This window comes from Gekko japonicus, unplaced genomic scaffold, assembly GCF_001447785.1.
Source record: "Gekko japonicus isolate JY-2015 unplaced genomic scaffold, Gekko_japonicus_V1.1 scaffold762, whole genome shotgun sequence".
Taxonomy (NCBI): domain Eukaryota; kingdom Metazoa; phylum Chordata; class Lepidosauria; order Squamata; family Gekkonidae; genus Gekko; species Gekko japonicus.
In genome coordinates this window covers 388,185-401,273 of record NW_015164691.1, presented here as the reverse complement: position 1 = coordinate 401,273, position 13,089 = coordinate 388,185, and the positions used below count along the sequence as shown (strand labels likewise).

At 43.4% G+C, this 13,089-nt stretch overlaps 1 protein-coding gene across 1 annotated transcript in view; it reads left to right on the top strand.

The window, feature by feature from the left end:
• The window catches only part of PLXNA1 (plexin A1), a 354,542-nt gene that overhangs the window by 203,937 nt on the left and 137,516 nt on the right, over positions 1 to 13,089 (top strand). The window contains exon 8 of the mRNA XM_015409413.1: positions 6,512 to 6,626. Within this exon, the coding sequence (XP_015264899.1) occupies positions 6,512 to 6,626 (115 nt within the window). The remainder of the gene's footprint in view (positions 1 to 6,511; positions 6,627 to 13,089) is intronic.

Sequence of the window (13,089 nt, the reverse complement as noted above, 5' to 3'; positions counted from 1 at the left end):
TCCCAGTATCACCGAGTAAGCACCATGCAAAATATAGATCTGAACACGGGTCTCCTCAATCCACACTGGTCTTCATGCCATTGGTCCATCTACTTCAGCATGGTCTGCTCTGATGCAGATGAGCTCAGAGACTCAAACAGAGAAAGATCCTTTCCCGCACCTGTTCTCTTAGACCTCCTAGGTTTAAACTTTTATCCTTTGGCACACAAAGCATGGTCTCTCTACCATCAGTCCATCAGTGCCATCATTGTCTACTCAGACTGGCAGTGGTTCTCCAGGGTTTTATGTAGAGGATTTTGCCCATACCGTGCTTTTTTTCTGAGTCGTTGGGGTCTGGCTAGAAGAGAAGAGATTGGATTTATACCTCACCCTTCACTACCTGAAGGAGTCTCAGAGCGGCTTACATACTCCTTTCCCTTCCCCTCCCCACAACAGACACCCTGTGAGGTAGGTGGGGCTGAGAGAGCTCTTGACAGAAACTGCTCTTTTTCAAGAACAGCTGTTATCAGAGCTATGGCTTGCCCAAGGTCATCCAGCCAGGTGCAAGTGGAGGAGTGGGGAATCAAACCCGGTTCTCCCAAATTAGAGTCCGTGCACTTAACCACTACACCAAACTGGCTAGGGTGGCTCCCAAGGGTTCCCAGGCCCTCCTAAATTTCTGGAGAGCCCCTTCCTAATCCTACATGGCTCCGCCTCCATAAATAGTGACAATGGCCTGTGATGTCACTGGCTCCTCCCTATGATGTCACTGGGCTTCGGTTCTTTTAAGGACCTAGCACAGCAATGCCTCTGGCCCAGCCCCAGCCCCCCCCGGGAAATTGGAAAGTCTACGCCCTTGGTTCCACACACACATTAAAGCTTGTTCATGGTCTTATCAGAGTAGAAATCCAGGTGTGGTGTACCATTTGAACAGCCCTCACACAATGCCAGTGACAGACTGTATGTACAGCACTTGTCACTTTTCTCGTTCTGTGTATTAGCATCACATAATATAGCAAGTCTTTTTATAATTTGTCTGCTGCAAGGTAATTATTTATGTATTAAAACATTGTAATTTTCAGATGATGGTGAAAGGGAAAAGAGAGAGGGAGAGAGAAGGAATAAACCTAATTTTTAATATATTATCCCAGCAAAAGGCCTGATTCTGTCAATGTTTCTGTTCCGATATGCTATTTAAAGTTTCTCTGATGGCTTGCTGCTTCATGCTGATACAGTGCCTGCCAAACTAATGGTTAAGGGGCCGTGTGCTACATCTCACAATAGAAGAAAGCAGGAGAGACAATATGTGTGAGATACAGACTCTTTGTATCCTACCAGCCTTGCTTCTTTTGCTTCAAAGCTGGATGTTTTACTCCTTCACATCCTACCCATTGCAATATTTTGCCTCATATACTATGGTAATCAGTGGTATCCTTCCTTCATAATGGTGCAAATTGAGCTATTCAAATACATTCTTTGGTTGTGTTCACATTGGTTCCACTCCCACCCCCAATTGCATAAAGAGTGTCTCAGTACATATATTTGCATGTACTGGCCTTTTGTTTGGAAATAAAAACGTAAATGAAATGTGGGAATGACTTCCAGCAAGCTGCCTATTAATTGTTTGGGTATTTTCAGCTATGAAAAGCTGCTATATGTAGTTAACAGTGCATGGAACTTGAAGCAATACATTATTGGGTCACTGAGGTCTTCGCAGTGGACCAGGGAAGAGAGTGTTCTGCTAGCTGAAAAGTTTTACAGACTTCCTTCCTCCTTAGGTGGACTGAGTCACAATTCCCATGCCTAGATTGGGGAGATGAACAGGTCTCTTGTACATATCTGTGTTTTTATTTCTGAGAAAATTTGTACCCCACCTTTCTGTTTAAAAATGAATAGTGAAGGAGGCTTTACAATAGAATCCATACAAGAAAATGAAAAACAGATCATAGCAGCCATTTAAACTTACACATTTTGGGGATAAAATGTAATGAAGAAAACCGTCACATGTTTTTATCCTGTTTTGTTGCCTTCTGGATCCCCCCCTCCCCAAATTTTCAGTTGATTACCTCTAAAAAAGGTAATGTCCACAGTGCAATGGGGGAGTTCCAAAGAGTAGGAGTGGCTGCTAAGAAAGCCTTCATACCAGTTTCTTCCAATCAGATTTCTCTGACATGGCTATCCTGGTGTCCTGGCATAAATCAGAGTGAGCGAAGCTGTTTCTGTACTCTGATCTGGGCAAAAGCTAGATCTTAAAGAGATCAAGACAGTCATACCTCCAGAAATGCCTGGAGCTGCATGGCCACAGGCTTGTCCAAGACCTTGCTCAAAAATGGCAGGTTAAATACCAGTTCATCTTTGTTCAAGTCAGCTGGACCCGAAGCTGATTATTTTTCAGTCAAGGCCTAACAACGGTTTCTTTAGAAAAGGGAGGAACTGACCTTTCTATCAAAGATGTATGAATGATATTTGTGATCCATAGGACTCCCCACCAGTGTTCCCACTGAGTTAGTTTGAGCTAACTCACAGTTTTTTAGCCTCCAGCTCACACATTTCTGTCTTAGCTCAGGGAGGATGGCTCCAGAGCAAACTAATTTATGCAGCAGCCAAATTGCTTGCTCACAACGTTAATGCTGGTAGCTCACAAAGTAGAATTTTTGCTCACAAGACTCCACAGCTTAGAGGGAGCATTGCTCCCCACCTCTTGCAGATTTAATTAACCATGACAGACATGAGTCCCATAAGCATTCAGTAGTCCTTTGGCCTCCGGGTATTCTGTCCATGGCCTCCTTTCCGATTGGAAAGAATCCATACCTCGGGAACATTCAAGACATCTACAATGTGGCATCCAAGTTACATCTTAAGAGCAATTTTATCCACAAAATGTTGAGCAAATTGATCTCTGCAAGCTTTTGAAATGCCTGCTATTTATTTCTGGAGGCCTCGAGACAACATGCCTTTTACAATTCAGAATAACACTGTTGGTTAACGCTGCACTGACGCAAGGATGGCAGAGAAGTAAGCGCCCAGGTCCTCTGAATGCATTGTGTTGATGATAGTGCTGTGTGAGAAGCAGCTCAATCCAAACTGACTAAACTACAGGGAAGTTGCACGGCCTGAGTTGACTGCTGTGTTGTGGTTTGTAGACAATAGTTATGGCTGGTGGTGAAATAGTCTCCTGAGGGCTTTTCCATGACCCCAGCTCAACTCAAAGGGGCTCAGTGTACATTTGCACTGCTGCAGTTTCACCATGTGAATTGGTTCCAGTTCTTTCCAAAGTAGTCTTATTGACTCTTGAAGAGGTAGAGGGGATGTGTGAATGGCCTGCTGTGAGCTAGCTTGTGCCTGCTAAGACCCTTAAGGTCCTCCCGAGTGACTGGCAACTGGAAACAGAACACAATTAGAACAAACTATTTCAGTCCAGCAGTAGCATAAGTAGCAGAAATTCAACACTACAAAGGTGGAACAGTGGGGAAAGTTTCAGCTGCTGAATTTTGAACTGGGGAGTGTGTGTGTGTGTGTGTGTGTGTATGTGTGAAAACTGGAAGAGATTTTAACATGTTGAACCAAAAGGCAAAGGTAAAGGCAATGCAGAAGCATGAGGATATGGAACTTCCTAGTTTAATTTAGTAGTGGCTTCTCTGAGGGTTTGTTTGTTTTTTTAAATGTGGAGATCTTCCCAGAATGTCTTTCCAAGAGGTGCTCACTAAAGAAGAGAAAGGACTTAGGGGTTTGTACACTGTGACTTTATAGCTTCATTTTCATATGGGAGGCTTTTGTGCAAAATGCTGATTTTGTTTGTATATTTTCTTAGATGCCTGTGCCAAAGTAATATGACTCTGGGGGCTGGCGATATTACTGGGTTGTCTTTGGGTTAGGCATTTCTGGCTTAGCAGTGCATTTTGCTACCACTAGGGTTACAAAGTAAGCCACTACTGCTTTGAAAACAAAAGGGGGAAAAAAGAGACTCTTTGTTTTGTTGCTTGTACGTAGATACTGCAGGACTGAAGACTGGGTTTGTGTTTCTGGGGCAGGCTTGCATTTCACATTGGGAATGCTGTTGATGTAGCTTGCGATGACGTGGAAATTACAACAGTATTATGGAAGAACTTTAAATGTGTATATCCAGTGGCTTGTCCTGTAGCTTGATGCTTTAACACAGAAATGGTGTGGAAAGGACCACTAAAAAAAAAGAAGAAGAGGCGGATGTGGCATTGCATCACAGCTTAGGTGAGGCTCAGTCTGTTGGCAGTACATCGGTCCATGTCTGCAGTGCATTTAGGATAGGACTACCACTAGGGGTTAAGCATCGGGACAGTGTGGAGTATAGAGACTGACTGTGTGTTCCTAAGCAAAGTTACACCCTTCTGTGTCTGCTAAAGTCAATGGCCTTAGAAGGGTGCAACTCTGTTTAGGATTGCACTGTGGATGTCCTAGGTAAACATATGCGATGCCTAAGAGATGCTTCATGTAGAGGCCTGAACAGAAACATTTTTTATAACTGTGCATGATCCTTAAGGAGTCCTGTGCTGGCCAGGACTGTTGTCTATTAATTAAGATGCTTTAGGACAGAACACCTACTTAACCAGTTCACTAATATCTTGATGATGTGTAGGATTGAGTTGTGTTTGCCTTAATGTTAACAGGGCTGTCTTCAGTACATGGATTCTGAAACACATGAATGGTGACAGAAATTGAGGTCTAAACGAAGGCTAAACTGGGTGAGACGTGGGGTGGAGGGACAATTCCCATCTTAATATGTGTCACAAGTTCAGACTTAGACTGGCTAAACATGGCCGTTCAGGAAACCACTTTTATAATGTGTGAAAAGCAATAAAACATGGCGATTAGGCCTAAGGAAAATATTTATATTGGCTCTGAAGCAATCCAGAATTTTAAATGTGGACATTTTGCGTTGTATTTATTTGCTTTTGCCCATCTACAACCAGGTCCTGATAGCCCAGAGCACGACAGAGATAAATGGGAGCAAGATCTGAAGCACATAAGGAGAGGGCTTTGTCAAAACCTCTGTTGCTGTTCGCTTTGAGAAGGAGGGCCTTAAGGGGCTCTTAGTCTGTGTCTCAGCTCAAATGTGAGCAAATCCGGAGAAGAGTTCTTGCTTCCACAGCTCCTTCAACTGTTGCACAGTCCAAAATATGGACCTTGTAGCCCTGACCTGGATAGCCCAGGCAAGCCCGATCTCTTGAGATCTCTAAAGCTAAGCAGTGTTGACCCTGGAAAGTATTTGGAAGGGAGACCTCCAAGGAATACCAGGGCTCGGCATGCAGAAGCAGGCAATAGTAAGCCACCTCTCTGAAACGTCCGAACACTACTAGGGGTAGCTAGAAGTCACACACAAACACAAAGTATGGGCCTTGTTTGCAACTGCTGGCCAGGGAGTGTAAGAGCTGAGGAAAGGGTGTTTACTGGTCAGGATACACAGATACACTGTCAACAGGAGAAAGGTATGCAAGTGTACACAGAGAGAAAAGTAGGGAGAAGGGAGGTACAGAACATTCCCATAAAGGGCCTGAGTGGGTAGCACAGGAAGTTAGAGAAGGGCTTGCAAATGTGGCTGTGTGACCAAATGAAAGGCATTACAGTCTTGAAATGCTAATCTGACCCAGCTTTGAGTAATTGTGTCATTTTCCCTATGAATGACTCTGAATTAAAACCCAAGGAGTTTGTTTCCCACAATGGAGGGTTCTTGTTTTGCCTTCTGTTCATTAAAACTGCCTTCTCTGAAATCCAAAAATAAAGCTCACAAAGTCTGTGATTCAACCCACACAGAAATGGGTAGTGAGGAAAGGACCCCCGCAGTGTGGAGAGGTCATGGGGGGAGGGGAGCTTGACCACATGGAATGCATTGTGGGGCCTAATGTGGGAGGAAGAGAAGGCGGTTGGCACAAGGCTTGAGGAATGCAAGTTTTAAGATGTGACGTTTGTCAAATCTGTTTATGCAACCTCTGGAGGTGGTGCCTCAGACCCCCCGGGGATGCTCTGATCTTTGATTCAGCACTGACCTAATTTGCTCCAGCATGGGGCTAAGGACACAGTGCTGCAGAGAATGTCATGGATGATCCTGTATGGGACATTCAAATCTTTGGCATTTCTCCCAGTTCTTCATTGTTGATCCTAGGGGAAAATGTTTCCACTGGCGCCATCTTGTGGCTCAGGTACAAAAAAAGTCAAACGCTTTGCTCCCCCTCACACACACTTGTGAGAAGAGCTGGGGTAATGTTTACAGTATGGCCATATCAGAATGCTTGTGAATCCATTCTTCCTTTACACAGGGATGTTAAACAGTACAAAATAACCTCACCATTATTGTCCTTTCTAATTCTTGTCCTTCCCTGATATTCCCCTGTGGTGTCCAACTTTTTCTGCCCCATGAACTGTTGCATTGGACTTATGGAAAAGTCGTCTCAAACCACAAAGAATATTGGGATCCTCTGTCTTCAGAAAAAAGAGCAAGCCCCAGCTATGTGAGATGCATCTGTAAATATTCATGTGGCTTTTTTCTTTTCTCTTGTAGCTGCCTGTCTTGTGTGAATGGGTCCTTCCCTTGCCACTGGTGCAAATATCGTCACATCTGTACCCACAATGCTGCTGACTGTTCCTTTGTGGAAGGACGTGTCAAAATGTCTGAGGTAAACAGAATCCTGCCAAACCTGCATCTGTAATGCCATCATGTGGCTCTTGTCATCTCCTCCTGTCTGTTTTTTTCACACATCACACTTTGTACCCAAGAAGTCCTAAGCAGCTTTAAAACCATCAGGTCCAATGATACAGAAGCAATACTCAACACTGGGCGAGACTGCACCTGCAGTTCTAGCCTGGGCATTCAAAAACAGGAAAGGATTCAGGAGCAAATTTCAAGGAAGGCAGGGAGTCTAAAAGGCAGGTTACAGTAGGAAAAGGTGACAGAACTGCGTATGTGACAGAACTGAGTATGCTAATGGTGAGCCAGTTTGGTGTAATGGTTGTGTGCGGACTCTAATCTGGGAGAACTGGGTTTGATTCCCAACTCCTCCACTTGCAGCTGCTGGATGACCTTGGGCAAGCCATAGTTCTGTCAGAGCTGTTCTTGAAAGATCAGTTCTGGAAAGAGTTCTCTCAGCCCCACCTACCTTACAGGGTTGTGGGGAGGGGAAGGGAAAGGAGTTTGTAAGCCACTCTGAGACTCCGAGAGAAGGGCGGAGTATAAATCCAATCTCCTCCTCCTCCTCTTCTTCTTCGAGTTTGGGAACATCGTTTGGATGGGCATCAACATCTTCAGGTACTTTAAGACTGTGAAGGAATGAAGAGGACAAGCAGTTGTGCGTCCTGTTCACTGACACAAAAATAGACAACTCATTCAGCTCACAGGAAGGAAATTGGGTTACTCTGAAACTACCAAACAGGGGATTATAGCAATAGCAGAACCTCTGGCCCCTTTCACATTACTGTTCTATACCAGATGTTATCCATTGTTGGCCAGAGTCCAAGTAAAGTAATACAGGGATGGGGGTTTCATACAGCATATTTTAACCTGTTTAGATCTAAAGCTCTCTAGCCATTTGAGAAAGCAATGCTTTTTTCCTCAGCCCTTTTTCATGGCGCATTCTTTCTCACTTTTAAAAAAATGTTCTAAATTGTGTGCTATAGCTCTAGACCAAATTATGCACCTCAATGGTCCTGTTACAGCACTAAACTGCTATTTTGGTCTAGCATTATAGCACACAGCTTAGGGTTTAAAAAACAAACAAAAAAAACCCGTGAGAAAGATCCCCGTGGAAAAGGGTGGAAAAAATAAAGCAGCACTTTTGGAAGCAATGCAGACATTCTAAACAGCACACTGCAGCAATTCAGAAGCACAAAGAAGAGGCAAAAACAGAAGAAAGCAGTTTACATAAAAAATGGCGCAGCCCCACTTTGCTAAAGGGACACCAGTGGCTTTGTATGAAAAAGTAAATAAAATCTGTTAGCAACTGGCTGCTAAAACGGATTACAAAGGCTGTTTGAAAGGAGCCTTTGTGTGGTACAATTTTTGTTCTCAGAATGTGTAAAGGAGAGGATAGGTAGGCATTTGATAAATATTGATTCCATTCTAGACAGAGCTTTGAAACTGTCTGTCCAAATATCAAATTTTGCCTTCCTTCCACACTAACCCTAAGCTCATTTCACATGGACTCAAGCACTGCAGGATTCAGTGTTGTTTATTATCAAATAGTTATGTCGCTGAATTTTGTGAACACACTTTTTTGATTAGGAAATCCTAGTTTCTAACATAGCCTTTTCCTCATTGTAACAAAACCACATTTGTCTGCTTTGCCAGTCTGTGCTGACACAATCTCATAGCATTATTACTGTCAAAATGATACCTGGTTTTACATCAGTTGCATATAAGTGGCATAAACTGTGTAGACGTGACATGTGATGCATAAATGCTGGTAAAACAATGTGAAAATGCCATAAAAGAAAAAAAGACAAATTGGGAACACAAACCTCCAAAAGGAATGAAGCGAATAGGCTTGTGCAACAACTTGTGGAAAGAAAAAGCGGCTTTAAAAGTGGATTCGTAGAACTACCATTATTACTGCTGCTAAGTGTATTTAAGTTAGCGTTCTAAGGGTTTTCTAAATCTGGCAAGGAGACCTCATCAGGCATGAAGCCTTTGCGGCTTGCTTGTGATTCGGTCAGTGGCCAGACGCTCTGTGTAACAGTGGGAAAAAGTGACATTCAGAGCCAGGAGGATTTTGCTTCCTTCCATGGTGTGTTCCTCTTATCCAGGCACCCACAGTTTAAGAACATAAGAACATAAGAGACACCAATGTTGGATCAGGCCAAAGGCCCATCCAGTCCAACACTCTGTGTCACACAGTGGCCATAAATACCAGTGCCATCAGGAGGTCCACCAGTGGGGCCGGGACATTAGAAGCCCTCCCACTGTTGACCCCCCCCCCCAAGCACCAAGAAGACAGAGCATCACTTGCCCCAGAGCCCCTAGCTATACCTTGTGGCTAATCTGTTCTAACCCAGTTAGAAGCCATTAAGACAGGAGCCTGCAGGCCAGAATGTCCATTTCAGCCCAGGTCACTGTTGCACTCTCTAGGATTCTTCCATCCTCTCCGCATCTTATCAAAATGCTGTTTCATCCCACTGGCATATCATTAACCCTTTGTGTAGCCATGCAGTCGCTGGATGTTCCTTCATCAGATTCAGTAGTGACTGTGGACTTTTGAAGTAGCTTTTAAATTGGCATGCAGATGAAACAACATAGCAATGAAAACTGGGAATGTCCTCAAGGAGGACTGTATTATAGGAGCTCAGGAGACCATCCATTCCCAAAGAGTTTGTTGTAAAACACTCCTTACCATGCATTTGGCTTTCATCCGGCTCCGCTTGATCTGAGTGTTGGGAGTTTAAAGTGACGAAGAGGATCAGTGAATCGTAAGTTGGCATGCCACCTGCCCTGGAGAGATCAGCCGGTTCAAAGACATTTCTGGTTGTGCACACTATAATCACTAATAATTTGAAACATTTGTTGCTTGGGGTGTCATTTCTCCTGGAGACACAGGCAAAGTTTTGCTTATTTATTGCAAGTATGTAAGGAGTGTTAAAGTAATACAGCGCATTGATTAATGAAGCCCGGGTGATGGAACATTCCTTACATACACGGCTGTACGTTCCAGTGGGTCTCTTTCCTAGTGAAGTGCTCCTTCCTTATAAAGGAGCAATATTTATAGCCTCTTTTGCATTTGTCCCAGAAGATCACACCTTTGGGTCCTCATGTAGCAGCTATTCCTGTTACTCCATAGTGGCTACTTGCTTGGCTCACTCCTAGGAATTGAGTGAGTAGTGAAGAGTCCAGTACTAGCAGGGGGAAGAGGGGGGGTAAACTTGGCACCATATGACACCCCTTGTTAATTTGAAAGAAAATAGCTCTGTGAGTAGGATTTAATTTGAGTCAGGGTTTAGCTTCGGAACTTGTTTCTCAGTACCAGTTTCACTCTGGACAGAATCGAGTAGGATTTTTTTTAAAAAAGATCATACTGTCAGATGAAGAGTGCCTTTCTCTTGCCACTCACTAACCACGATGTAGTCTCACATCCAGGAGCAGGTTAAAGTGTTGTGAATTTCTGGGAGACTTGAACTACAGTGCTTAATGATTCCAGAAATTAAGCGCTGCCTCTTAACTCTGCCGTTAAGAGTTCTCTATTAAAATCTATTACTTTCCTAAAATGGCTTTCATTCAGTCCTTCTGTTGCTTTTGACTTGATTTTCTGAATAGTGTTGATAACCTTTTACGTGCTTATGAGATACTTTGGGTCAACCAAGAGAGGCACTGCAAGCATTTCAGTAAAATGAAGCTGCAGAGGACTGTTTAAATACACTTGAGAGTGTGCAGTGATCTTTGAGATTCTCAGAGGCAAGTGTGATTCTTGAGCCAGTACGGTGATCAAGTAAGTTACCAGCACTTTAATTTTTAATAGTATTGCTGCTGGAGATAGAAGAAGGCATGCTGCCTTCCACACAAATTCCAGATATGTATGGTAAAAATAACTCAGTGATGAGGGAAACGGCTCACATGGTTCAGAGCAACTGTGTTTGACATATCTTCTAGTGAGGAGTTACAGCACTAAACAGGAAGAGAGCCGGTTTGGTGTAGTGGTTAAGAGCGGTGGACTCTGATCTGGAGAACCGGGTTTGATTCCCCACTCCTCCTCCACGTGCAGCCAGCTGGGTGACCCTGGGCCAGTCACTGTTCTCTCAGAGCTCTCTCAAAAACAAGTCTAGCTTGCCACTAGCACAACACTAAGAGCTAGAACTTGCGACTGCCAGACAATCCTCGGATCTCCTGGCTATTCTATACACAATGCCATACAATAATTAAATTATTACTAAACATTAATTCTGAGACAAGACTCTCATGATCCGTGGCTCAAGGCAAGTGTAGTGTTCATTGAAAGGCAGCACTAACTATACTATACAATTTAGAATAACTATTCTTAGATTCTTAGATTGTATTCTTAGCTTCAGGTGGGTAGCTGTGTTGGTCTGAAGCAGCTGGTTGGTTGGTCTGTTCTGTTGTATTCTTAAAAGACAATAAAATGCTATGCTATTTGAATTACATGAGAATGCTATGCTAGCCTAATTATATGCTGTCCTTTCAAAATGGTGGATAGAACTAAAAATGATGGATCAGTGAAAGGTGTAAAACAATCAAATTTTCAGTCTAGAGACATTGACTTAGGCTCACCTAAGAGGCTCCAAATGGTTTCATCTAGCAGTCAGAATGTAGTCAATATAAGATTCTACCTAAGATGTGCCAAGAAGGGACTACACAAAGTATTCAGTGATGAATTTGCAAAGGCTTGGTATAAACAGTTGAAGCCATAGCCAGATGACCTTTGAGAATAACTTCTGTTGATACTTTTCAAATGCATCTACGTGTGGTCTCTGGAAAATCCCATAAACGGGATTGTTTTGGCTTACTACTGTGATTTTTGCACTTTAAATTACTAGCTTACTCCATAACTGAGGATCAGGTTATAGAAATTATAGACATACAAGTGTGGATCTATGATGCTCATGAGGGGGGATCCCATCTCCCCCCCCTTTCTCCCCCAGCCTACATTGGCTCCACTGCAGCCATCAACCACCCTAAAGGTATTTTGCTTTTGAGGGAATGGGGGAATTTAAACCCCCAAGTATATTTTTTTAAGATTTCAGATTCTTCTACAAACTTGGGGGAAGTTTGCAGAAAAATCTGTTTAGTGCTAGTGTGGCCCCAATCCACAGATTTAAATATCCACAGATGGTGGCTACACTTCAGAAATACATTTATAGATGCCTACTACCAGTTTCTAAAAGGCTGGCAAAAAGCCCGTTGGCAGTGTTTTTGGAGGGGAAATGGTGCCAAATGTGGGCAAGAATGTGAGGAAATCTGAACCATCCTCTTTTCACTTTCTCCAAATGGGTTGGAGTATGTTATTTTAGGAAAGATGTGGCTTTTGAGGCAACCCATAGGGGAGCCAGGGGAAACCTGCAAGTGGGGCGACTGCACAGGGACATTGTGCAGGAACCCCAGAAAGAAACGCTGCCGCTTGGGAGCACAAGCTCTGGGTAGAAGCAGGCTGTGTTACCTAGATGAAACTGTGAAGGGAGCAGGAGAACACAAGGTGTTTGAGCTGAGGAAGTTTAATTAATAATCACACTATTTTTAAAGAAAATTCTCCTTGGAAAACCTTGTATCTGCAGCCAGTATGAACTAGCAGAAGACGTTTTCCTGAGGCACAGTGATTAGTCTGAGAACACCAAATGCTGTAGCTTCAGTGAAGCTACAGGTGTGGAGGGAAATCCCTGGGAGTTTGATGTAAGATTAGTATAATCATAGTAAATACATATGAAAGGGTAACTAGTGTACAGTAGGAAACAATGGCTTTCCATGTATGTGTGCCATTCATAACAGAGTCTGAAAGGTAGTGACAGGTTTGTTTGTTTTTAAAAAAATCAGTTTTTAAAATCATATTCATTCTTGTATCAGAATTGCAAACCATACCAGGCATACAGCCTGAAGAAGTGTGCATGCACATGAAAGCTTATACCTTGAATAAAACTTTGTTGGTCTTAAAGGTGCCACTGGACTCAGACTTTGTCCATCTTGGTAAATTATAGTGGGTTTGTTTTCCTTATTCTGGTTTAAGTAGTTCAAGATGGTTTAGCGCAATTTCCCCTCCCTTTTCTTGTTTGAGAGTGTTTCCTAATTTATCTTCTGTAATTAAAGGAAATGGAGAAAAGAGATTCAAGAGATAATGTATTTTATTGCATCTACATTCCACCTTTCTTCTGCCATGACATGCATGGGGTTTCCAGGAGGTCAGGCAACAAGGCATTGAGCAGACCTAGCCCTGCCTAGCTTCAGCAAAGGGGCAATATCATCTGCCCTCAAACGATATACCCTGGGATCGTTTGGATACGGGAGAATTATTTGGGTACAAGGGGGGGACCCGCGATACTCGCGGGAGAGGGGGAGCTCCACACGTATGAGGAAGAGGAGGAAGCAGGAGGAGGAGGTAAGTTCCCCCCTCTATCCTGCCAGTTCCCCGTCTCCTCCACCCCCCCTCCACC